The sequence below is a fragment of the Callithrix jacchus genome, chromosome 13 (assembly GCF_049354715.1).
Source record: "Callithrix jacchus isolate 240 chromosome 13, calJac240_pri, whole genome shotgun sequence".
NCBI classification, from domain to species: Eukaryota; Metazoa; Chordata; class Mammalia; order Primates; family Cebidae; genus Callithrix; species Callithrix jacchus.
Genome location: NC_133514.1, coordinates 44,622,395 through 44,649,752, shown reverse-complemented (window position 1 = coordinate 44,649,752; position 27,358 = coordinate 44,622,395). Strand labels below are relative to the sequence as shown.

Here is a 27,358-nt window from a genome sequence, read left to right as displayed (position 1 = left end):
GATATTTTGACCTCCTCCCATGATTTACGAATGTTCTTGGCAGGGCACAGTGGCTCATGCCTGTAATCCCAGCACTTTAGGAGGCTGAGGCAGGCAGATCACTTGAGGCCAGGAGTTTTAGACCTGCCTGGCCAACATGGCAAAACCCTGTCTCTACTAAAAATACAAAAATTAACCAGGTGTGGTGGTGTACACCTGTAATCCCAGCTACTTGGGAGACTGAGGCAGGAGAATCCCTTACACCTGGGAGGTAGAGGTTGCAGTGAGCCAAGATTGTACCACTGCACTCCAGCCTGGGCAACAGAGCGAGACTCTGTCTCAAAAAAAAAAAAAAAAAAGAGTGTTCTAATGACATCTAGAATGGGGGATCCTTTCCAGAAGGTTTCAGTGGACTCCCCAGATCCATCGGAGAAATCACTATCTATGGCAGCTATAACCCTACAAAGTGTGTTTCTTAAGTAATAAAACTTGAAAGTCAGAATAATCCTTGATTTATGGGGCTGCAGAATGGTTGCTGTTTTAGGAGGCATGAAAACAACATTAATCTCCTAGTACATCTCCATCAGAGTTCTTGGGTGACCAGGTGCATTGTCAATGAGAGTAATATTTGCTTTTTTTTTTTTTTTTTGAGACGGAGTCTTGCTCTGTCACCAAGCTGGAGTGCAATGGCCTGATATCAGCTCACTGCGACCTCTGCCACCTGGGTTCAAGAGATTCCTCTGCCTCAGCCTCCCGAGTAGTTGGGACTACAGGCACGTGCCACCACGCCCAGCTAATTTTTTATATTTTATTAGAGACGGGGTTGCATCATGTTGGCCAGGATGGTCTCAACCTCCTGACCAAGTCTGCCCACCTTGGCCTCCCAAAGTGCTGGGATTACAGGTGTGAGCCACTGCGCCCAGCCAATATTTGCTTTTTAATAAATTTTTTTATTAATATACTACATAGATATATGCAGTAATAATTTCAAAGAAATTTTTTTTTCTGAGCATTAGGTCTCTCAACAGTGGGCTTGAATAGTCTGATGTGCTGTCATCCAGGCATTGTTGTTGCATTTATAGAGCACAGGCAGAGTAGATTAGCATAATTTTCAAGGGCCCTAGGATTTTCAGAATGGTCAATGAGCATTGACTGCAGCTTAAAAGCCCTACATGGTATCTTCTTGCAATGGAAAATTGTTTCTTCTACATAAAAAGGTGTCGTCCAGTGTAGCCACCTTCATCAATGATCTTAGCTAGATATGGATAACTTTCTGCAGCTTCTCCATCAGCACTTGCTATTCCATAAACGTTTACCCTTCATCCTATTTAAATGTCATGAACCAACCTCTGCTAGTTTTCAACTTTTCTTTTGTTGCTTCCTCTCATCCCTCAGTTTCAAAGAATTAAAGAGAGGGAGGGACTTGCTCTGCATTAGGCTTTGGCTTAAGGAAATGTTCTGGCTGATCTTCTATCCAGAGCACTCAGACTTTCTCCATGTCAGCAATAAAGCTGTTTTGCTTTTTTATCATTTATGTGTTCACTTGAGTAATACTTTTTATGTCCCTCAGGAATGTTTCCTTTTAATTCACAACTGGACCAACAAGCACAACTTTTGCCCTAGCTCAACTTTTGACATGTCTTTTTCACAAAGCTTAATCATTTCTAGGTTTTATGTGAAGTGAGAGACATGCAGCTCTTCCTTTCACTTGAACACCTAGAGGCCATTATAGAGTTATTAGTTGGCCTAATTTCAATATTGTCAATGTCTTGGGGAATAGGAAGGTCTGAGAAGAGGGAGAGAGACTGGGGAATGGCTGGTCAATAGAGCAGTCAGAGCATACACAATGTTGATTGATTGATTGCAAGTATAACCAAAATGTGACAGAGAAACATGAAGCAAGCACATGCTGTTGGGAAAATGGTGCCAACAGTCTTGCTCAACACAGGGTTGTCACAAACCTTCAATTTGTAAAAAACACAGTATCTGCTAACCGCAAGAAAGTGAAACGAAATAAAATGAGGATTTCCTGTATATGATTTGCCAATATTTTCTCCCTTTCTGTGGATATTCTTCTTACTCTCTTAAGTGCCCTTTGATATACATAGTTTCTGATTTTGATGAAGTCATCATTGTGTATTTTTTCTTTTTTTGGCCTATAATTTTGTCTTATATGAAAGGAATCATTGCCAGAATCCAACGGCATGAATATTTTCTTGCTTTTTCCTAAAATGTGTATAGTTTTAAGTTTTGCCCTTTGAATGCATTTTGAGTTACTTTTTATATTTTTAATGCGGATATTCAGTTTTTCTGGCACTTATTTGTTGAAAGAGGGTACTTTCTCTATTGAATGGACTTGGCACCATTGTCAAAAAGTATTTGACCATTGTCTCAATCAGTTATAACAAATAACCATAGACCAGGCCAGGTGGCTCACACCTGTAATCCTAGCATTTTGGGAACCCAAGGTGGGCAGATCACCTGAGGTCAGGAGTTCAAGACCAGCCTGGCCAACATGGTGAAACTCTGTCTCTACTAAAAATACAAAATCTATCCAGATATCGCTTGAACCTGGGAGGTAGAGGTTGCAGTGAGCCAAGATTGTGCCACTGCACTCCAGCCTGGGCAACAAAGCGAGCTCTGTCTCTAAAACAAAAACAAATAACCATAGATGGGTGGCTTAAACAACATTTTTTTCTCACCGTTCCAGAGGCCAAGAGGTCTAAGATCAAGGTGTTGTCAGATTTGGTGTCTGGTAAGAGTTGACTTCATGGTTTGTAGATGGTGGTTTTCTTGTTGTGTCTTTACATGGAAGAGAGTAGAGCAGGGAGCAGGTTATCTCATATCTCTTTTTATAAAGGCACTAATCCTATCACAAGGGCACCACCCTCATGACCTAATTACCTCCCAAAGGTTCTGTCTCCAAATACCATCACCATAGGAGTTACAGGCAGTATTCAGCAACTTGGGCTGTTTTTTCTTGTTGCTTGGCTTCACAAATCTGGTAGAATATTTAATATATATCTTAAAAATATATTTAAATAGAATATATCTTTTAAAATATTCTACCACCAAATTTAAGAATTCCTAGGCCAGGTGTGGTGGCTCATTCCTGTAATCCCAGGACTTTTTGGGTAGCAAAGGCGGCTAGATCATGATGTCAGGAGATCAAGACCATCCTGACTAACACGGTGAAACCCTATCTCTACTAAAAATACAAAAAATTAGCCGGGCATGGTGGCCACACACCTGTAATCCCAGCTACTCGGGAGTCTGAGGCAGGAGAATCACTTGAACCCAGGAGGCAGAGGTTGCAGTGAGCTGAGATCACACCACGGCACTCCAGCCTGGGCAACAGAGGGACTCCATCTCAAAAAGAAAAATTCCTACATATTTTTTAAAGAAAGAAGCCAAAGGAAACTCTTTCTTTTTTGTTTTTCTTTTTTTTTTTTTTTGAGACAGTCTTGCTCTGTCACCCAGGCAGGAGTGCAGTGGCATGCTCTTGGCTCACTGCAATCTCCACCTCCCAGGTTCAACCGATTCCAAAGGAGATTATTTCTAGTAATGTGGTTCATGTCTGTACTCTGAAATGTCATTACAATTTTTTCTCCAATGAAAAGGGAATGCTTTTCTATTCTCAAAGAATGGAGAAATGCCATTTAGCTAGGTATTCACTGGTATTTAAATTATGTTTCCTCTGCTAGTTAGATTACTCCTTGACAGGGTGCTTTCATATAGTGAGTGCTTTCTTTTCACAGATCATCTGTTCAAGCATAAGAATGTGTGTTATTTTAAAATAAAGAAGGAGGCTGAGGCAGGAGAATTGCCTGAACCCAGGAAGCAGAGGTTGTGGTGAGCCGAGATCGCACCATTGCACTCCAGCCTGGGTAACAAGAGCGAAACTCAGTCTCAAAAAAAAAAATTAAAAAATAAAGAATGTGTTAAGTTTTAATAGGTTTAGCCTGGGTTCAGTGGCTCATACCTGTAATCCCCGCACTTTGGGAGGCCGAGGCGGGCAAATCACCTGGGATCAGGAGTTGGAGACCAGCCTGGCCAACGTGGTGAAACCCCATCTCTACTAAAAATACAAATAGCCAGTCATGGTGGCATGTGTCTGTAATCCCAGCTAATTAGGAGGCTGAGACAGGAGAATCGCTTGAACCTGGGAGGCAGAGGTTACAGTGAGTTGAGATTGCACCACTGCACTCCAGCCTGGGTAACAGAGCAAGACTCTGCCTCAAAAAAAAAAAAAAAAAAGATTTAATAGGTTTAAACAGAGTTCAAATTGTTTCATTGTTTAGACTAACGGTTATATTTAGTTAACTTCTTTTTCTAAAATTTGCATTTTTTGCTAACAATTGAATAATCACAGGATGGATTTCTATAAGTTTCCTTATCACATTAGGATATGAGAGTTTTTATCTCTGTTGGATATTGGCTTACCCAGAGAGTAAGCCTCTTCTGTAGAGTAACCCTGGGACTGTGTAGACTTAAAATATACTTGTTCAAGACATTTACTTAGAAAATACATCTATAGCCAAATGAAATTAAGCCATGATAACATGTAAAAATTCGCCCCTACCATACCAGCCTGACCAACACATCTGACTTTCAATATGGGATGTTTAATCCCATCTGTTTATATCAGCCACTAGCTTGCCTTTGGTTCACCATTTTAATTGTTAATGTTAAGATATTAGTGACACGTTAAGTTTTGACTTTTTTCTTTTTTTTTTGGCTTTTCTTTTTTTTGGAGATGGCGTCTCGCTGTTGTTGGCCTGGGCTAGAGTGCCGTGGTGTGATCTCGGCTCACTGCAACTCTACCTCCTGAATTCCCGAAATTCTCCTCTCTCCACCTCCTGAGTAGCTGAGATTACAGGTGTACACCACCATACCCTGCTAATTTTTGTATTTTTTGTATTTTTAGTAAAGACAGGGTTTTACCATGTTGGCCACGCAAGTCTCGAACTCCTGACCTAGGTGATCCACCCGCCTTGGCCTCCCGAAGTGCTGGGATTACAGGCATGAGCCACTGTTCCCAGCCAAGTTCTGGCTTTTCTACATTAATAATTTTAGTTTCTGTTGTTTCCCACCCCTAATACATGAAGAGTTAGGAGAAGGATCTAATTCAATGTGGAAAAGTGTTCAAATGCATAACAGTAGATAAAACTAGATAGCTGCTTATTTTGAAGAAATTTCACCAAAGAAACAAATGTTACTTGTTTCTTACATTATTTGTAAGATTGTGTTTACAACAGATTTCCAAGGTACTAGGCCTCTGGATTTTAGTATTTGCTGCTTAAACCTGAAATTGGCTGATGATCAGTGATCTCAGAAGAATTCACCACAGGACAGCCTGTAACATACAGTCCCAGAAGTGAAGTGCTTTTGTATGCCATCAATTACATTTATTAATTACCAGTAGTTATAAGTCAGAAATTAGACCCATCAAGAAAATGGATTCATCTGATAATATTTTCTATTCAAAATTTATTATATTCTATTCAACAGAAATGTACATCAAAACATTCACCCAGAAAACCAGGAGCTAGTAAGGGTACTTCGAGAACAGCTTCAAACAGAACAGGTACTGTATATGCATTTATTTGAGGAGTAGATGTGATAGCTCCCTTTGCATGTGCAATTGTGTTAAAGATTGGTAAATTACTTTTTGGAAACATGGGCTTCTTTCCTGCTTCAAATTACCTTACATTATTTTATAAATTGTATGTTTACAGATTGGGCAAATTGCCTAGCCTTAATCTATTTAGATGTCTTCATGTTTTGTTTATTATTAATTTGCTTTAAAAGATAGTTTTCCTTTTTTTTTTTTTTAAGATGGAGTCTTGCTCTGTCACCCAGGCTGGATTGTAGTGGTGCAATCTTGACTTACTGAAACCTCCGCCTCCCGGGTTCAAGTGATTCTCCTTCCTGAGCCTCCTGAGTAGCTGGGATTATAGGCATGCACCATAACTCCCAACTAATTTTTGTATTTTTAGGAGAGACAGGGTTTCACCATGTTGGTCAGACTGGTCTTGAACTCCTGACCTCGTGATGTGCCCCCCTCATTGGCCTCCCAAAGTGCTGGGATTACAGGTGCCTGGCCAGTTTTCCTGTTGTTTATTAGTGTAGAAATAATTGCTGTCTAATTGACCTTAATGAGATGTAGTGAAAAAAAAAATTTTTTCCTGACATATACTCCCTAACACATACAAAGAAATAACTAGAAGAGGTGGCTGTTTTGGTTTTTTCCTTTTTTTTTCTTCAGTTGTCAGTTATAACAACAGAGCTAGTTAGGCAAAGAAAAAAAACTAATTTTTGTCCTGTCTGTTCTTTGCTTTTTACCAGATGAAATCTCTGAGAATTGCAGATATGATATACTTTATGAAGCCCAGAATAAATAGGATATTGTACACCTACATGCTGAGATATCTAACATCAAAAAACAAAATTAAAAATTGCTTTCTGGCTGGGTGCGATGGCTAACACCTATAATCCCAGCACTTTGGGAGGCCAAGGGGAGTGGATCTTGAGGTCAGGAGTTTGAGACCAGCCTGACCAACATGGTGAAACCCTGTCTCTACTAAAAATACAAAATTTACCTGAGTGTGGTGGTGTGTGCCTGTAATCCCAGCCACTCAGGAGGCTGAGGCAGGAAAATCGCTTGAACCCAGGAGGCAGAGGTTGCAGTAAACTGAGATCATCTCACTGCACTTCAGCCTGGGTGGCAGAGCGAAACTCCATCTCAAAAAAAAAGCTTTCCTACTGATCAAACTTGATTTCCGACAAGTTTTTTTTTTTAAAGAGGCAGGATCTCACTATGTTCCCCCACTGCTCTCCAACTTTTGAGCTCAAGCAGTCCTCTCACCTCCACCTCCCAAAGTGTTGGGATTACATTCTGGGCATGGTGGCTCATGCCTATAATTCCAGCACTTTGGAAGGCTAAGGCAGGAGGATCAGTTGAGCTCAGGAGTTCGAGACCAGCTTGGGCAACGTGGCAAAACCATGTCCTTGCTAAAAATAACAAAAACCAGCTGGGCATGATGGTGCACACCTATAGTCCCAGCTACTCAGGAGACTGAGGTGGGAGGATCTCTTGAGCCTAGGAGGTTGAGGCTGCAGTGAGCTGTGCTTGCTCCGCTAAAACCAAAGTGCTGCGATTACAGGCATGAGCCACCACATCTGGCCCCAGTAAGGATGAATTTATCCATTCACCACATATTTTCTAGGCATTGGGAATACAATTGTGAATCAAACAGACAAAATTTTCTACCCTCATGGAACTTGTAGTCATTGATATAAGAATAGTTTTTTGTTTTTTGGGTTTTTTTGAGACGAGTCTCGCTCTGTTGCCCAGGCTGGAGTGCAGTGGCGTGATCTCGGTTCACTGCAACCTCTGCCTCCTGCACCCAGCCCAATACAAGAATAATTTAAACAGGGCCAGGAATGGTGGCTTACACCTGTAATCCCAGCACTTTGGGAGGCTGAGGTGGGCAGATCACAAGGTCAAGAGATTGAGACCCTCCTGGCCAACATGATGAAACCCTGTCTTTACTAAAAATACAAAATTTAGCTGGGTGTGGTGGCGTGCACTGTAGTCCCAGCTACTCAGGAGGCTGAGGCACGAGAATCTCTTGAACTCAGGAGGTGGAGGTTGCAGTGAGCTGAGATCATGCCACTACACTCCAGACTAGTGACAGAGCGAGACTCATCTAAAAAAAAAAAATAGTTTAAGCATATTAGTAGTACTCTGTTCCATAGCAATTATAAACATAATTCATGTTGAGATAGTGTTTTATAATTTACAAAGTGATTTCCCAAACAATAATCGTATTTAATCTTTAGACATAAATAAGGCAACTATTTTTTTTTTTTGAGACGGAGTTTCACTGTTGTTACCCAGACTGGAGTGCAATGGCACAATCTCGGCTCACCGCAACCTCCACCTCCTGGGTTCAAGCAATTCTCCTGCCTCAGCCTCCTGAATAGCTGGGACTACAGGCCCAGCTAATTTTTGTATTTTTAGTAGGAACGGGGTTTCACCATGTTGACCAGGATGGTCTCGATCTCTTGACCTCGTGATCCACCCGCCTCGGCCTCCCAAAGTGCTAGGATTATAGGCGTGAGCCACCGCGTCTGGCTATTATTATTATTAACATATGAGACTACTAATATTTGCTTACACTCACACTAGTGATTGCATAACTGGGTTCAGCTATTAAGGGGCCCCAGATTGAGGTGAATCTTCCAGGTCTCCTTGTAGCAGTGTCCACTCATCTGCCTCCCTCTTCCTCAAACCTGGCACACAGTTCTCAGAGTGAAAATAAGGCTGGCAATGTATTCTGTTCTGTGCTGTCCACTATGACAGCTACCAGTCACCTGTGGCTATTTAAGTTAGTTAAAATTAAACACAATTGGCTGGGCACAGTGGCTCACACCTATAATCCTAGCACTTTGGGAGGCTGAGGCGGGCCGATCACGAGGTCAGGAGTTCCAAGACCAGCCTGACTAATATGGTGAAACCCCATTTCTACTAAAAATACAAAGATTAGCCTGGCACGGTGGCGCATGCCTGTAATCCCAGCTACTCTGGAGGCTGAAGCAGGAGAATCACTTGAACCCGAGAGGCAGAGGTTGCAGTGAGCCAAGATCATGCCATTGCAATCTAGCCTGGGTGACAGAGTGAAACTCCATCTCAAAAAAAAAGAAAATTAAAGATAATCTGAAATTCAGTCTTTTTTTTTTCTTTTTGAGACGGTGTTTCACTCTTGTTGCCCAGGCTGGAGTGCAATGGCATGATCTTAGCCTACTGCAACCTCCGCCTCCTGGGTTCAAGTGATTCTCCTGCCTCAGCCTCCCAAGTAGCTGGGACTACAGGCATGTGTCACCACACCCAACTAATTTTTTTTTTTTTTTTTGTATTTTTAGTTGAGACCAAGTTTCGCCATGTCAGCCAGGATGGTCTTGATCTCCTGACCTCATGATCCTCCTGCCTTGGCCTCCCAAAGTGCTGGGATTACAGGCATAAGCTGCCAACGTCCAGCTGAAATTCAGTCTTTAGCTACATTTCAAGTACACAATGGCCACATGTAGCTCACGGCTACTGGATTGGACAGCACTGACAATGATTTCAGTTATTGAAGAAAGTTCTATTGGATAGCACTGTTAATTGTTTTTTGTCAATTTCTTTAAAAATGAATAAGGAAAAGGCCAGGTGTGGTGACTCACACCTATACTCCCAGCACTTTGGGAGGCTGAGGCAGGTGAATCGCCTGAGGTCAGGAGTTTGAGGACAGCCTGACCAACATTGCAAAACCCCATCTCTACTAAAAATATAAAAATTAGCTGGACATGGTGGTCAACGCCTGTAATCCCAGCTACTCGAGAGACTGAAACAGGAGAATCAGTTGAACCCAGGAGGCAGAAGTTTCAACGAGCTAAGATTGTAGCACTGCACTCCAGCCTGGGTAACAGTGAAACTATGTCTCCAAAAAAAAAAAGGAGAAAAAGTGGAGAGGGTAACATAAAGTGCTATACACTTTTGTAGCATTAGAATTGACCTAAGTGACTGTAACATCAAGGTGTAGCCTTGGATCACAGAATATTCTGGTAACTTAGGACTGTTTTAGAAGTATAAAATCTCTATTATGTTTATTAATAAATCATTTAAATTTAATTTGTTAAATTTGTTTATTAATATCGAGTGGCAAAAATCGGATTCACTTAAGAACAGTTCCTATTTAGTAAATTTGATATTTTTTCTGTAATTAGATTTTTTTCCTGCTGCCAACTTTATCTGTGTTGGGTTCCATCAAAACAAGTTTTGATAAATAAGTATTTTTACAACACAGTAACATAAGATCTATGTTACGCAGACACCTTGTTTTTTTGAGACAGGGTCTCTGTTGCCCAGGCTAGAGTGTAGTGGTATGATCTTGGCTCACTGCAGCCTCCACCTCTTGAGTTCAAGTGATTCTCTCACCTCACCCTCCCAAGTAGCTGGGACTACAGGTGCTTGGCTAATTTTTGTATTTTGTGGTAGAGATACGGTTTCACCATGTTGAGCAGGCTAGTCTCAAACTCCTGATCTCAAGTGATCCGCCCACCTCAGCCACCCAAAGCATTGGAATTACAGGCGTGAGCCACCGTCCCCAGCCATGTAGATACTTTTCTAGGTCCTGAGGTACAATTAATCCTACAAATAAATTCCTTGCCCTCATGACCCATCTTTGATATCTGGATGTTTTTTGAATACATGCAACATTTTTAAAATGAAAAAGATGGTAAAAATGGAAAAAGTGAAGACTTAGAAAACAGTTTGACATTTGTTATTCGTTTTTTCTTTTTGAGATGGGGTCTCACTCTGTTGCCTAGGCTGGAGTGCAGTGATGCAGTCACGGCTCACTGCAGCTTCAACCTCCCAGGCTCAGGTGATCCTCCCACCTCAGTCTCCCAAGTATCCAGGACTACAGGCACATGCCGCCACTACTCTTGGCTAATTTTTCTGTTTTTGTAGAGACGGGGTTTTGCCATGTTGCGCAGGCTTGTCTGGACCTCCTGGGCTCAAGTGATCTGCCTGCCTCAGCCTCTCAAAGTGCTGGGATTATAGGCATGAGTCACCATGGCTGACCTCGACATTTATTATTGTTCGCTTATGCATTAGCTTAGCCTTGTACTACTCAGAATAACTTATTTTAGTAGAGTAAAAGAGGAACTTTTGAGTTAATCTAGGTTTTTGTCTTAAATTATGTTTAGGAAGGAAAGTGGAGACCATGCAGTTTAAATAAAAACAATATAGCCTCATAATGTTCTCAAAATTATGACCGTAAACTATTGCACATATACAGTTTGATGACGGTTACACACTGTTGACTGTGTTCTCAAATATAATTTAACGTAAGATACTGTTGAGGGCTACATGTGTTGTGTTTCAATGTGCGCACTTGTGTTCTTACTAGGATGCACCTGCTGCCGCTCGACAGCAGTTCTACACTGACATGTACTGTCCCATCTGCCTGCACCAAGCCTCCTTCCCAGTGGAGACCAACTGTGGACATCTTTTTTGTGGTAAGCAAACAGTGCTATACTTGGGAAAAGTGACTGTTTAGACCAAGACCTCTATGTGTACAAAGGCTGGATTCCTAATTTTTTCTTTTTGTATTTTGTGACTAGAGTAGATTACCTCTGATATTCTGCTCTACTTGTCTACCAAGTATACTTAGCATCTAAATAATATACCTGCTTATTTATTTTCTATTTAGTGTGTCCATGTAGCAACTATGGGTTCAGAGGTTAAAGAAATTATTCAGCTTCCCAATAAACAGAAATGTGTTTCTTTGGATAGTAGTTCACTTAGATACATAGCATGAGGGATTCACTGAGTCCCTCCTTGTTCATCACTTTTTGGGAGTTTGATTTATTATTCATCTTTCCCAAGGCAGGAAAGTTCTCTCAAGAACCTACCCAAGACCCTCCCATAGCCCTCCTGCCTCTTTTGATTTCTAATTTGTACTAAAAGTCTTAAAGGTTTAGTACTTTAGTAAAAGTCTCTGTCTGTCTGTCTGTCTCAGTCTCTCTCTCTCTCTCTCTCTCTCTCTCTCTCTCTCTCTCTCTCTCTCTCACACACCCTCTCTAACTTCAACCTGTTGAGGTTTAATGAGGGAGAATGAGAAACCTAGAGCATGCCTTGGGGTAAGAAGGGAATAATTTCACATTTACTTAGTATCAGGAAGGAGTGCTTTCCACCACTCTTCATTTTTCCTGAATCTGCAGATTCAGGAATATCTTCTATGGCTTCTTATGCCATAGAAGATTGAGGGGGAAAGTTTCAGTTATTACATGCCTATATATTGGACATTAACATATTTCATCTAACCCCACCTGTGAGGAAACAGGCTTAGAGATGTGATGAAATTTTACAAAGTGGCCAGGCTCTGTAGCTTACGCCTGTAATCTCAGCACTTGGGGAAGCTGAGGCAGGAGGATTTGCTTGAGCCCAGGAGTTGGAGGCCAGCCTGGACAACCTAGAGAGACCCTGTCTCTACAAAAAATAAGAAATTACACAGGTGCAGTGGCTCACACGTGCAATCCCAGCTACTGGGGAGGCTGAGGTGGGAGAATCGCTTGAGCCCAGGAGTTTGAGACTGCAATGAGCTGTGATCATGCCACTGCACTCCAGCCTGAGCAGCAGAGCAAGATCCTGTCTCAAAAATAATAATAATAAATTTTAAAAAGAGTAGCCCAGGTGTTAAGTGACAGAGCCAAATTTTTAAACCTAGATTTATCTTCAAGCCCTGTGCTCAGTTCCGCATAATTGCTGGCTCATACATTAGTAAACACTCGAAGCCACTTCGATGTGTCCAATCACTAGACCTAGTTTTTTATTGTTTCTTTCTGCTTAAACAGTTGTGTTCAAGATAGGGCCTTATTGCTCCCAACACATAGGAAATTTTCATATAGGGACTAATTAAAAATGTAGCATATAATGGTTCTATAAATTGTTAGCCCTTTTGTCTAACTTTATCTCATCCTATAGAATTATTAGATAGTGTTATTTGTGCATTTGGAGATGGCGTGAGTATTTGGAACCCATACCATGTAATGGCAGGGTTTTCTGTACCTTGTGCTCTTTTAGTAATCCAATCCCATCATTGCTTCATCCACTTATTTCAGACTCTTCTTTAAGGTTTTTGCCTAAGTAGCTAACAAATTATAAAACACTTCAGTTTTTATCTTTTAATTTTCTATTGGAAATGCTAATCACCAGGAAAGTTATGAAAGATTGGGTAGGGAAAATTAGATGGCCATCAGAGAAGGCAGACCTGTTTCTCCTCTCAAACCTAATCCACATGACATTCTTTTCTGGCATTTGCTCTTGCTGTTCTTAAAATGTGAAGTGTCCTCTCTCCTGTTTTCTGCCTATCTAAATCTCATCTATCCTACAAAGTTCAGTTCATATCCTTTCTCCTCTACAAGCTACTCTCTAATACATACTTCTCTGCACTCCTGTTTTGTATTTAAAGTTAATATTAAACAGATGAAAATTTGCCTTCTACATTGATTTGAGTATGTCACCTTGGTCTCCTCAATTGGATTGCTGTTGCTTATTCTGAATTCTGAACACTTACTTGATCTGGAGGAATAAGGAACACAGGAGGGCTAAGCCAGGTTGCTCAGGCAAGAGCAAGAATACACAGAGGACCCTGGAGAAAGAAGGGACACCTAGTTTAGCACTTAACACTTAGTTCAGAGTCACAGTGGGACCTGGATGGTTGAAGATGCAGGTGTCCTACAGAAAAGAAAGTGAATTAGACCCTTAAATTCCAGACAGTATTCAAAACTATTCCTTCCCCTGTTATTGGCATGAAGTTTGGTGCTTATATACTTGGCACACCTGCCCCTTCTTGAGGTTGCCGGACTCTTCCTTTAGGCTGTGTTGCTCATCTTTGGCTGGCTTGCTGCTCATGAATACCTTCAAGCAGAGAAATCCAATCTAGTGCAAAAGTTTATTTGATTCCTGAACCGAATTATAAACTTTATTAGGGCAGAGCATATACTCTTTGTGTCCTTTGATTCCTTGCTTGTACTATTAATACTTAATTACTGTTAGTTAACACATTGATAATTTGGTTTTCTAAACTCTTCAAAAAGTTGTGTTATTTTTATAACATACCAAATTTAGAACAGAAAATTTATGCTCTGATTTGTTGGTTGTTATATTTACAATGATGTTTAATTATTTTATTTATATTAGATAGAAAATGTTGTCGCCGGGCGTGGTGGCTCACGCCTGTAATCCCAGCACTTTGAGAGGCCGAGGCGGGTGGATCCTGAGGTCAAGAGATCGAGACCACCTGGTCAATATGGTGAAACCCCGTCTCTACTAAAAATACAAAAAATTAGCTGGACATGGTGGTGCATGCCTGTAATTCGAGCTACTCAGGAGGCTGAGGCAGGAGAATTGCCTGTACCCAGGAGGCGGAGGTTGCAGTAAGCCGAGATCGTGCCATTGCACTCCAGCCTGGGTAACAAGAGCGAAAACTCCGTCTCAAAAAAAAAGAAAATGTAATATTTTGCATGAAGCCTCATAGCATTAAGGCAGTTAATATATATTTGCTTTTGACTGTGTACAACTGTCTGTAGCTTAACTTGGAGTTGATTTATTTATTTTGAGACAGGGTCTCGCTTTGTTGCCCAGCCTTCAGTGCAATGGTACGATCTTGGCTCGCTGCAACCTCCACCTCCTAGGTTCAAGCGATTGTCCTGCCTCAGCCTCCCGAGTAGCTGGGATTACAGGCATGTGCCACCACACTTGGCTTATTTGTGTATTTTTTAGTAGAGATGGGATTTTACCATGTTGGCCAGGGTGGTCTCGATCTCCTGACCTCAAGTGATCCACCCACCTTGGCTTCCCAAAGTGCTGGGATTACAGGCCTGAGCCACCGCACCCAGCCTTAACTTGGAGTTTAAATAAAAAAATTTTTTTAATGGCCAGGAATTCTTACTACATTTGAATTCGCCTGAAGGGTTGGCTGGATGAAATAAAAAATGTTTTTAAATAAGGTGGTACTGTTAAGATATTTAAAATAGTTGAAACTTTCTGAGGATATCTAGACTTTAAAACATCAATATTAATGTGTTTTTTTTTCTCTTTCTATTAGGTCCCTGCATTATTGCTTACTGGCGATACGGTTCATGGCTTGGGGCAATCAGTTGTCCAATCTGTAGACAAACGGTAATGTTTTGTGTGCAGAAAGCATCATTTATGTTAGTTTATTTTGTACATTTTTATGGTTTTTGTATCTGCATTTGGAATTATTCTTATATTTTTAGCAGAACTTTATTTATCCAAAGCTTCTTTGATGTTACTTTATTATTTATTATTCCCTTTTTTTTTTTTTTTTTTTTTTTTTTGAGACAAGGTCTTGCAGTGCAGTGGCATGATCATAGCTTACTGCAGCCTTGACTTCCTGGGCCCAAGCAATCCTTCCACCTTAGCCTCCTGAGTAGCTGGGACTATAGGCATAATGTGCCACCATGCTTGCCTAATTTTTTTTTTATTTTTAATAGAGATGAGGTCTCCCTGTGTTGCCCAGGCTGGTCTCAAACTCTCAGCTCAAGCAATCCTTCTGCCTCAGCCTCCCAAGGTGCTGGGATTATAGGCATGAGCTACGATGCCCAACCCACAATTTTTTTTTATTTGTACAATTATTTTTTTAAAATTCACTGAGCTATCACTAAAAACGGGAATCCTGTTTGAAATCCTACAGTTGTAGTGAAAAACAACTGGTAAATGAATCCTTCCCAAAAATCCCAATAAAGTCTTTGTAGCAATACCAACAAAGGAATAACCAAACTACTTAATCAGTATATTAACATATATCCTCTATATACACTTCTTTTGAAAAAAAGGTTTTTTCCTGTTCAGTTTATATTTAATCTATCTTTTTCTGGTGAGGATCCAGATAGCTTTAAATAGTATATAACGATTTTTTTAATGTTTCATTCCTTTTAGAGACATGGCCACATTGCATTGTCCAGAACAGCTTAGACCATGACAGTTAGCATCGAAGCCACCTCAGGAGGGAGGCAGTAAGTAAACATGAACCTGACACTGAAATGTCAGTGCAGATGAGACATGCCATATTCTCTCCATTTCTTTGACAAACTGGAGAAATGGAATACTGAACAATTCTGAGAAACCAACATTCAGTTTTTAAATATGACAAAATAGGGCATTCTTTCAGTTGTACACTATTTTCATGATTTCCGTTATATTTATTTTTCATTTAAAATAAAAATACAGGCTGGGCGCTGTGGCTCATGCCTATAATCCCAGCACTTTGGGAAGCCAAGGCGGGTGGATCACCTGAGGTCAGGAGTTTGAAACCAGCCTGGCCAACATGGTGAAACCCCGTCTCTACTAAAAATAAAATTAGCTGGGCATGGTGGCACATGCCTGTAATCCCAGCTACTCTGGAGGCTGAGGCAGGAGAATTGCTTGAACCCGGGAGGTGGAGGTTGCAGTGAGCTGAGATCACACCATTGCACTCCAGCCTGGGCAACAAGAGTGAAACTCCATCTCACAAAAAAAGAAAAGAAAAATACAGGCTTGGCGCAGTGGCTCATGCCTATAATCTCAGTACTTTGGGAGGCTGAGGCGGGTGGATCACGTGAGGTCAAGAATTCAAGACCAGCCTGGCCAAAATGGCAAAATCCCATCTCTACTACAAATCCAAAAAATTAGCCTGGCATGGTGGTAGACACCTGTAATCCCAGCTACTCAGGCAGCTGAGGTAGGAGAATTGCTACAACCCTGGGGGCAGAGGTTGGAGTCAGCCAAGATTATGCCACTGCACTCCAGCCTGGAAGACAGAGTGAGACTGTGTCTCAAAAAAAAAAAAAAAAAAAATACAGGCCAGCACTTTGGGAGGCCAAGGCTGGAGGATCACTTGAAGCCAGGAGTTTGAGACCAGCTTGGGCAACAAAATGAGATTCCATCTCTACAAAAAAACTAAGAAAATAAAATTGGCCTGGTGTGGTGGTGTGTACCTGTAGTCACAACTACTTGGGAGTCTGAGCTGAGGGGGATTGCTTGAGCTCAGGAGTTTGACACTGCAGTGAGCTATGATCATGGGACTGTACTCTAGCGTGTACAATAGAATGAGATTACATCACTAAAAAAAAGTATTCTCCCACTTACCCATCAGTGGAATGTACACACAAACACACACACACACACTCTCTCTCTCTCTTTCAGCGTTTATTGTAGCTGTCTGTTTCTCCCCAACTGCCCTCTTATTCTGGTGCAGTGAAGGATGTCCAAGTCATTTTCTTAGCATTCTTGCTTCTACATTCTCAAATTCTGCCTCTTTCATATTTTACTTGTGGCCACATGATCAGGAGGAAACTAATGTTTCTGTATGCCTCTCCGGCTGATTTGGATGCATGACACAAGGCAGTCAACACTGAAGCTTATGGCCAGGTGTGGTTGCTCACGCCTGTAATCCCAGAACTTTGAGAGGCCAAGGCGGGCGGATTATGAGGTCAAGAGATCAAGACCATCCTGGCCAACATGGTGAAACCCCATCTCTACTAAAATACAAAAATTAGCTGGGCAAAGTGGCCTGCGCTTGTAGTCCTAGCTACTTGGGAGGCTGAGGCAGAAGACTGCTTGAACCTAGGAGGTAGAGGTTGTAGTGAGCCAAGATCGTGCCACTGTACTCCAGCCTAGTAACAGAGCAGGACTCGTCTAGGAAAAAAAAAAAAAAAGTTGAAGCTTACTTGCCAATACCGCCTCTCAGCATGTTTTGCTCTCAGTCAGCAACATCCAAACCAGGGAGTAGGTCTTACATTTAAAAAAATAGTTCCACTATACCAGCACTTTGGGAGGCCGAGGTGGGTAGATTACAAGATCAAGACCATCTTGGCCAACATGGTGAAACTCTGTCTCTACTAAAAATACACAAATTAGCTGGGTGTGGTAGTGCGCTCCTGGAGCCCCAGCTACTCAGGAGGCTGAGGCAGGAGAATCATTTGAATCCAGGAGGTAGAGGTTGCAGTGAGCCAAGATCGCGCTCCTGCACTCCAGTCTGGTGACAGAGCGAGACTCTGTCTCAAAAAAAAAAAAAAAAATAGTTCCAGCCCCTTCCTCTTCTTGGTTTTGCCCATGGATTTTCAAAGGGCATGTGTCCAGTAGCCAGTGGTATCCTGTGTACTATCCATAAATTGACTAGAGGCTCAGAAGATTGAGATGAAGTTGTCTTAATATAGTAGCTCTTAGTTCCCTAAGCTAAGAGTAATTCATCCTGGGTGCAAGACAGATGGCAAGTGCTTGTTCTACCTCCTGTTCTCAGTAGTCCCCTTCAGTAAATGGTCGTGGAAATAGCAAATGTACAGGCTGCCGCCTCTGACTGGAAGTGGTGACTACACTCGCCACTTCTCCCCTTGAATGCATGCACACCAACCACAGTCCTACGTTTCCAGGCTCAGCTCAGTGTCAGGCTTCCTGGCCACCCCAGGCAAAAGAGATCCTCCCTCTCACAGCAGCATTCTTGGACCTGCCCCAGGGCCATATAAGGCTGTAGGCCGGGTCTGCCTCCCCTTTTATTGTGGGTGTTGTAGTCACCCTGAAGCAGGGTTGTGTCTTCTTTTTTTTTTTTTGGCATACCTATCACTTAGCAGAGTACCTGGCCTGCCATAGGTGCTCCATTAATGTGTATCAAAATAATGCATTTTTTATTAACAAATTTGTGAAGGAAGAAATGGCTGCACTTGCTGTTCTTCCCACCTTCTGTGTTTAGTCACTCCTTTGTTTAGCTGTTTGGAAAGCATCTAAGCAGTGGGAAGCCTTGGTTTTACAGCTGAACTGAGGAAGGATAAAAACAACAGCTAAATGATTAAAACTAAATCAGCCACCACGTCTTCCCATTTATATGTCATCATACAATCATTAGTGACCATTTTCTTTTTTTTTTTTCTGAAATGAGAACAAAATTAGTGACCATTTTCTACAGGGATGTTCTGTCCTAAAAATGTATTTATTTTTCAAGGTACTGTCTGTTACCTTCAGATTATTCCAGTATGGTCCTGGGACATTTGTATATTATTTTTACCACAATCATGAAGAAAGAAGGGTTAAATGTATTCTGTTATATAACAATATCAAGAATTTCTTTTTTTATTATAGTAGGAATTGGCGTTTGAGAGCTGGTCCCTGAAATAACTTAATATTTATATTATTGTTGGTAGCATTCAAAGATCTTTCAAATACCAGTAAGAATAACCAATCATTACTTTAATACCAAAAAAGGAAACCATAATTGTTCTGTCTTAAAGTGACAGTTACATATTTTATGTCCCCTTCCTCCTGAGTGTTTCCTCATCATTCTTGTACCTTCAGATATCTGTTGGCCCAAATAGAGAACTACTGAATTTATCCCTGGTATGGACAGGAAAATATTAGACCTGTAGTTGGATATGGTGCCTATTTTACCTTATAGGAGTTAAAATTCTATGTTGCATTAGATTTTATTGCAAAACAATTACTTACTCTCCTCCCCCCAGTTGCCTTTATGTAAAAGTGAGTGAAATATAAATTTAGAAGCCTTTATCATTCTATTGAATAATAACACAAAATGGAAAAAAACATAATAACAAAGAAAGTTGAAATAATTTTTTTTCTATAATATGCAGGTAACCTTACTCCTAACGGTATTTGGTGATGACGATCAGTCTCAGGATGTTGTGAGATTGCATCAGGATATTAATGATTATAACCGGAGATTCTCAGGACAGCCCAGATCTGTAAGTAACGCTAAAGCATGTTCAAAGGTAGAGGAAGACACATTACTTCTCTTTTGTAAAGTGAGGTTTACCAACAAGTATTCTTTGACTGTGAAAAATCTCGGCCAAGCACATTGGCTCACACCCGTAATCCTAGTACTTTGGGAGTCCGAGGCAGGCAGATCACCTGAGCCCAGGAGTTTGAGACCAGCCTGGGCAACATGGTGAAACCGCATCCCTACAAAAAATACCAAAAAATTAGCCAGGCTTGATGGCACATGCCTGTAGTCCCTGCTTCTTAGGAGGCTGAGGTGGGAGGATCATCTGAACCCAGGAGGTCAAGGCTGCAGTGAGCCATGATGGCACCATTGCACTCCCACCTGGGTGGCAGAGTGAGACTCTTCTCAAAAAACAGAAAAAAGAAAAATCTCATTATATGTGTTGGGTCAAGTTTTTACCATCATTGTTGCCAATCACTATGTTTTTTTTGTTTTTTTTTTTTTTTGAGACGGAGTTTTCACTCTTGTTACCCAGGCTGGAGTGCAATGGCTCGATCTCGGCTCACTGCAACCTCCGCCTCCTGGGTTCAGGCAATTCTCCTGCCTCAGCCTCCCGAGTAGCTGGGATTACAGGCACATGCCACCATACCCAGCTAATTTTTTGTATTTTTAGTAGAGACGGGGTTTCACCATGTTGACCAGGATGGTCTCGATCTCTTGACCTCGTGATCTACCCCCCTCGGCCTCCCAAAGGCCAATCACTATGTTACAGCTTTACCAAGGACTACAATTTTCTTTCTTAAAAAACAAACAGCATTATAAAAGTTTTTATGAAAAAGAAACTGCACGGAGCAATAGAAAAAATTAAAGGGAAATAAAAAATTAGTGACTCCTATGTGATACTAAAACACCGTTTGTCTTTTGAGAAAAGTTACAACTGAAAACTTCAACAGTTTCACAGTTGTGTTTTATTCTAATTGCCCTAGCCACTTGTTTGAAATGTTCCTTTAAAAAAATTCCAGGTTGGCTGGCTACAGTGGCTCACACCTGTAATCCCAGCACTTTGGGAGGCCGAGGCAGGTGGATCACCTGAGGTCAGCAGTTCGAGACCAGGCTTGCCAACATGGTGAAACCCCATCTCTACTGAAAATACAAAATTAGCTGGGCATGGTGGTGGGCACCTGTAATCCCAGCTAATTGGGAGGCTGAGGCAAAATAATTTCTTGAACCCCAGAGGCAGAGGTTGCAGTGAGCCGAAATCGTACCATTGCACTCCAGCCTGGGTGACAAGAGCGAAACTCCATCTCAAAAAAAAAAAAATTCCAGGTTTGGGCTGGGCGCAGTGACTCATGCCTGTAATCCTAGCACTTTGGGAGGCTGAGGTAGATGGATCATTTGAGGTCAGTTCAAGACTAGCCTGACAACGTGGTGAAACCCCGTCTCTACTAAAAATACAAAAATGAGCTGGGTGTGGTGGCTTGCGCTTGTAGTCCCAGCTACTGGAGAGGCTGAGGCAGGAGAATTGCTTGAACCCAGGAGACAGAGGTTGCAGTGAGCCGAGATCGTGCCACTGTACTCCAGCCTGGGCAACAGAGTAAGACTTCGTCTCAAAAAAAAAAAAAAAGGGCCGGGCACGGTGGCTCACGCCTGTAATTCCAGAACTTTGGGAGGCCGAGGCAGGTGGATCACAGGGTCAGGAGTTCAAGACCAGCCTGGCCAACATGGTGAAACCTCATCTCTGCCAGGCGCGGTGGCTCACAACTATAATCCCAGCACTTTGGGAGGCCAAGGCAGGTGGATCACGAGGTCAAGAGATCGAGACCATCCTGGTCAACATGGTGAAACCCCGTCTCTACTAAAACTACAAAAATTAGCTGGGCATGGTGGTGTGCGCCTATAGTCCCAGCTACTCGGGAGGCTGAGGCAGGAGAATTGCTTGAACCCAGGAAGCGGAGGTTGCGGTGAGCCGAGATCGCGCCATTGCACTCCAGCCTGGGTAACAAGAGCGAAACTCCGTCTCAAAAAAAAAGCAACCTGTTTCAAATTCAGGAGCTACTGAACTTTAAAAAGTCATTAAAACTTTTTCCTTTCTTTTCTTTTTGAGACAGAGTCTTGCTCTGTCACCTAGGCCAGAGGGCAGTGGTGCAATCTCAGCTCACTGCAACTCTGCCTCCTAGACTCAAACAATTGTCATGTTTCAGCCACTTGAGTAACTGGGATTACAGGTGTGTGCCACCATGCCCAGCTAATTTTTGTATTTTTGGTAGAGACAGGATTTCACCATGTTTTCCAGGCTAATCTCAAAACTCCTGGCCTCCAGCAGTCTGCTCGCCTTGGCCTCCCAAAGTGCTAGGATTATTACTGTGAGCCACCGCACCTGGCCTTTAAACTTTTTCATTCATATTTTTAAAATGTGAATCATACTATTACTGAATTATTTTTTGTTCAGATATTTAATGAGTTAAAAAGCCTGGTATGTGATGAAATTATAATAAAGGCATTTAGTTCTTTAATATTCTGCCTCCTTCAAAGTTGGAGTCAGTTTATGCAAAAACATTTCTTACTAAATTATTTCGTATTTCTTGTCTGATTATTATATATTTTGTTTAAATGATGATACCATATTACAAGTGAAGAAAATACCTCAGAAAAAGAACAGAAAGGAGGTCAAAACATGCTGGCTGTTTGTTAGAGTATCTAAAGTCATTTACCATAAACTTTGTGAAAGCTGTAAAGCTGTTTTGCTTCAAATATTAGTTCTTCCACAGAACATAGAAAGTGATTATGAAACATTCTTGTACTTTGGTGACCAGTGTTCCAAAAGGAGTCACAAGATGATTTTTTTCTTGGTCTGGGGGTTTTAAAAACTATTTTCTCCTCACTTCCTCAGTTATTTTTGTCTCCATCTTCCTCTCAATTTATCTGGCTACATAAAATGCCTATCCAGAGTTGGGTGTATGATTGTTACACAGATTGTTAAACATAGCAGAGGAATGACCAGAGGAAGTGATTCATCGGAAGGAATCAGTTTCACCGCTATTTTTAAACTATTGAAACATCAAAGTTCCTGTGTCTTTAATGTATAATCACTTCTATATCAGCTGGCAAATTATAAAGGTCTTTCATACACAGTATGTCTTTTAGTTATTTTTGTTCTTTTTTTTTTTTTGAGACGGAGTTTCGCTTTTGTTGCCCAGGCTGGAGTGCAATAGCGCGATCTCCTCTCACCGCAACCTCCGCCTCCTGGGTTCAGGCAATTCTCCTGCCTCAGCCTCCTGAGTAGCTGGGATTACAGGCACACGCCACTGTGCCCAGCTAATTTTTTGTATTTTTTTTTTAGAAGAGACGGGGTTTCACCATGTCTTGATCCACCCGCCTCTGCCTCCCAAAGTGCTGGGATTACAGGCTCTAGCCACCGCACCCGGCCATTTTTGTTCTTTTGAAGTCTGCTTGCCAGAGAACGTTTTTAGTTCTTAATAGTCCTTGCGCATACTCAGTTAGTTGTTGAATTATCTCTAGTAGGTTAAGCAGCTGTTCCCAAGATCACCTGGCTAGTAAGTGATTGATTTTTAATTCAAACCCAGATCTGTCTGACTTTAAAACTGAGACTTAAGCTGAAGTCTCAGACTCTAATCCTGTGTACTAGGTTCTTTGGTTTATTTTACTAACTCAAATCAGATGTGACTTGAGTTTTGCATTACTGTATCCCATATATTAAGCTTGATGACATTTTAGTTGCTTTTCAATTATCTTCACTAAGACCTATTTTGTAAGAACCTAGTATTCGAAGAGCTATTTTTAAATACAACACATTAGAAAATACGATGTTCAATCATTGTGTAACTCCTTAATTCACCTTAACTCAACAATGTTTACATATTGTAAGAAAATTGTATTATTTGGAAATCTGACACATTACATGCCAAATCATAATATTTGTTTTTTCCTCTACCAGATTATGGAGAGAATCATGGATCTACCTACTTTACTGAGACATGCATTCAGGGAAATGTTTTCAGTCGGGGGCCTTTTCTGGATGTTTCGCATCAGGATAATACTTTGTTTAATGGGAGCTTTTTTCTATCTTATATCCCCTCTAGATTTTGTACCTGAAGCCTTGTTTGGAATTCTAGGCTTTCTAGATGATTTCTTTGTCATCTTTTTATTGCTTATCTACATCTCAATTATGTATCGAGAAGTGATAACCCAAAGGCTAACCAGATGAATAAAAAAAAAAACAACTAAGTTTACTAGGATATCTGAGCTAATGTGTAACGTCAAACAGAAGGACCCATGGCAGTATAAAGCAATGAAGCAATGGAGTATTATCTCACAAACATAAAACCACTATAAGACAAACATTTGATTATCATTTGACAAATGCCTAGGAATATATAACTGGAATTTTCACATGTTGCAGGTTCTAATGTTAAGTTTAGAATTATAATTATCTACAGTTGTATCTTGATTCTATGTTGTCTGGAAAAAATATGAAATTACATAAAAAGGGAGCCTTTTATCTTTTTTTTTCCCCAAAATTACTTAGATTAATTGGATGTGTAGTAAAATGTTGTTAAATGTACAGTTTATCTACCTTATCCTTCTCAGCGGGTACCTATATGATAATATATAGCTGTGAAATTCATCTAAATATTTTTGTTACAATAAAATATTATACACTATTGGGGAAAATTCAGTATTTCTTTTAGTGCTAGCTAAGTTTTGTGCATTTGGAGCAGTTTTGCTTTTTCATTCTGGTATAATTATTTGTTATCAGCTGAAACTGAAAGAAAAAACTTGAACTTCATACTTCGGTATCATATTCTAGTTTACAGAACACATTTTAAGCAATAGAATTAAGATGAAAAACATTTATTTCCAGTCAGCACACTTGATGTTCACAGTTACGACATTTAAACAAGAGTTCAATAGTAGCTATAAAAGTAATTTATAAAGGGAGATTGTTTTAGGAACCTGGGTGATGCTGTAAACACAAAGTAGCCTGATGCATTTCCGAAGAACGTGGATCTTCATGTCTTTGGGCATCAAAGCCCATAGGAAGGTACAGGGAACAGTATTTACATTTGACAACAGAAATTACTGGTTAACTGTAGCAACAGATTCGACAAACTTGGTTAGTTTTCTGTTGTCAGAAATTTTTTTTCTTTTTTTTTAATTGCATTTTAGGTTTTGGGATACATGTGAAGAACATGCAAGATAGTTGCATGGGTACACACGTGGCAGTGTGATTTGCTGCTGCCTTCCTCCCCGCCTTCAGAAATTTTTATAATACTGTCTTAAGGATAAACATGGTGGCTCACGCCTGTAATCCCCAGCACTTTGGGAGGCTGAGGCAGGTGGATCACTTGAGATCAGGAGTTCAAGACCAGGCTGGCCAACATGGCAAAACCCCATCTCTAGTAAAAAAATACAAAAATTAGCTGGGTGCAGTAGCAGGCGCCTGTAATCCCATCTACAAGGGAGGCTGAGGCAGGAGAATCCCTTCAACCAGGAGGCAGAGGTTGCAGTGAGCCGAGATTGCACCATTGCACTCCAGCCTGGGAGACAAAGCAAGACTCCGTCTCAAAAAAAAAAGAAAGAAAAAATACTGTCTCAAGATGGAAGCACACAGCAGAGATTCATGTCTTGAGCCAAACAAGTGAATGTATTTTAAGACTCCATACCACACAGTATTGAGAGATCTGACTCACTTTGGCTGGCATTGCTCATTAGTGAATGTATGATGGCAGGATGTGAAGGGATGCCCAGGAGTCTATGTTAGCATTGTCATCTGAGATCACTGCTATTAATAATCCATTAATTTATTAGTGAGACTAATTATATGCAGACTGGGCCAAGGACAAAATCTGTCACATTCTCTCTAGTTAAATCAGATCAACTACCAACTAATGAGATTCTGAATGAAATATCAATATGTGTTTTTCTAATTTGGACCTAGGACAGAGCTGTTGTTTGTCATAGAGAAAGACAATAATGCTTAAACATAGCACATTATAATTAAAGCAGTTTCTCACGTTTTTCATTTTATCCTTTGGACAATTTTGTGAGGAATGCAGGGCACTACCTTCCCTTTCAATTAAAGTGTTTTTGAATGAAGTCACACAACAAATAACTGATCCAAGTGGCATTAAATCAAAATGTCTTAGAAGGGCTCCTGCACAGAATGTTCAGATAGACATGAAGGTTAAGAGGAACGGCAAGAGAGAAACTGGTTCTCTAGAAGTCTTTCATGCTACCTTATTACTTCCATCAGAGTAAGACAGCTTAAGCACTTGTAAGAGGAAAGGTTTGTAGAGGTGACACCTGAAGACTGCATGAATCCTAACTCTACGCTTCCAAATCAAATAGCTAACAGGGTGGCATGCATCACAGAAAAACATATCAGCTGCAATCACCAACTTGAAAAGCAAATGAGTAGGAGTTTGTCAAACTGCCATGTACCAGACTGGAAATGCATTTCCTACCAATTATACATTTGGTGTGGGGGGATGGTGATGTCATTTTTTGACAGGATTTTATTTTGTGTGCATGTGTTCTGCTCCAAGTGTCACATTTCTGGTTACAATAATTATAATATTTGGAGTTACTACTAAGACTTTCCTGAAAGAGGTGTATTGTACCAAATTTTATAACATAAAAAAATACTAAATGATCTTAAATCTTGTTAAATTGTGAAAAGGGTAAATGCTAGCATCTCAGAAATTTAGACCTGCTTATTGTCATCTTTATTGATCTCTGATAATAAATTCAGAAGGGATCCGAGACTTCTTAAAGCAAGTAGAGTCAATCAGTGTTTTGAACACCATAGTAATACTTAGGTGATTCAGAGTTAAATCATATAAATCAAAGTAACAATTCGGATTTTTAACAATATCATAACTGTCATAAAACAGATGGTCCAACCTCAGGAGCAAATAATAACTTGGGCAGCTCTGTGGGGAACCAGATGAGGGAAACAACTGTTCTAACTGCCCACTAGAACAGTGGTTTCAACTGCTACAATTCTCAGTGTTTCAAAGGGAAGAAAGGACCGTGTGGATCCCTTGTGGCTGTGCAGATACCTACCTCACAGAGTTGTAGAAGACGTAGTTTGGTTCAATCCTTGTGATTAAAGAGTTTGTCAAGCATTTTATTCTTTGGAATAAAAGCAACATATCTTAAAAAATTTAAAGGTGTTATTTTTCTGTTTCTTTAACATTTGTTTACTTTCAGAACTCCTGAAAGAGCATTTGGTATAATGGTTGCAATAGCTTTGGTTATCATTAATGGACATCTAATATCTCATCATATTTCTAATTAATTTTGTTAGGTTTTTTTGTTTGTTTGTTTGTTGGTTGGTTGGTTGGTCAGAGACAGGGTTGGAGTGAGACAGATGGAGTCTCACTCTGTTGCCCAGGCTGGAGTACAGTGGCACAATCATAGCTCACTGCAGTCTCAAATTCCTGGGCTCAAGTGATCCTCCGGCCTCAGCCTCCCAAGTAGCTGGGACTATAGGTGTGTGCCACCACACCTGGCTAATAAAAAAAAAAAAGTTTGTAGATACATGGTCTGGCTGTGTTGTCCAGGCTAGTCTCAAACTCCTGGGCTCAGCCTTCCAAAGTGCTGGGATTACAGGTGTGAGCCGCCATGCCCAGCATTGAAAATTATTTTTCTATTAAGAAAATAAATTAATTGGCAGACTGCAGTGAAAATTTAGTCATGGAGATGTTTTACAAAGAAAAATTCAACATTCAATTCGATGCAACAAATTGTTTTAAATTATATGTAATTCAGCCAGGCACAGTGGCTCACGCCTGTAATCCCAACACTTTGGGATGCCAAGATGGGCGGATCACGAGGTCAGGAGTTTGAGACCAGCCACCAACATAGAAAAACCCCGTCTCTACTAAAATACAAAAAAATAGCTGAGCATGGTGACACGTGTCAGTAGTCCCAGCTACTCCAGAGGCTGAGGCAGGAGAATCGCTTGAACCCGGGAGGCAGAGGTTGCAGTCAGCCAAGACCATGCCATTGCACTCCAGCCTGGGTGACAGAGTGAGACTCCATCTCAAAAAAATAAATAAATTGGCTGGATG

The 27,358-nt window shown here is 40.9% G+C and overlaps 1 protein-coding gene across 3 annotated transcripts in view; it reads left to right on the top strand.

The window, feature by feature from the left end:
- The window catches only part of RNF170 (ring finger protein 170), a 44,660-nt gene extending 18,212 nt beyond the window's left edge, over window positions 1-26,448 (top strand). For 2 of the 3 annotated variants that reach the window (XM_017963829.4, XM_035270456.3), the window contains exons 3-7: window positions 5,491-5,566; window positions 10,938-11,046; window positions 14,640-14,713; window positions 19,174-19,284; window positions 23,218-26,448. In XM_017963829.4, the coding sequence (XP_017819318.1) occupies window positions 5,491-5,566; window positions 10,938-11,046; window positions 14,640-14,713; window positions 19,174-19,284; window positions 23,218-23,487 (640 nt within the window). In that variant the 3' untranslated portion in view covers window positions 23,488-26,448. The remainder of the gene's footprint in view (window positions 1-5,490; window positions 5,567-10,937; window positions 11,047-14,639; window positions 14,714-19,173; window positions 19,285-23,217) is intronic. The other variant, XM_078347665.1, reaches the window with a different exon arrangement.
- Window positions 26,449-27,358: the final 910 nt, after the last annotated feature.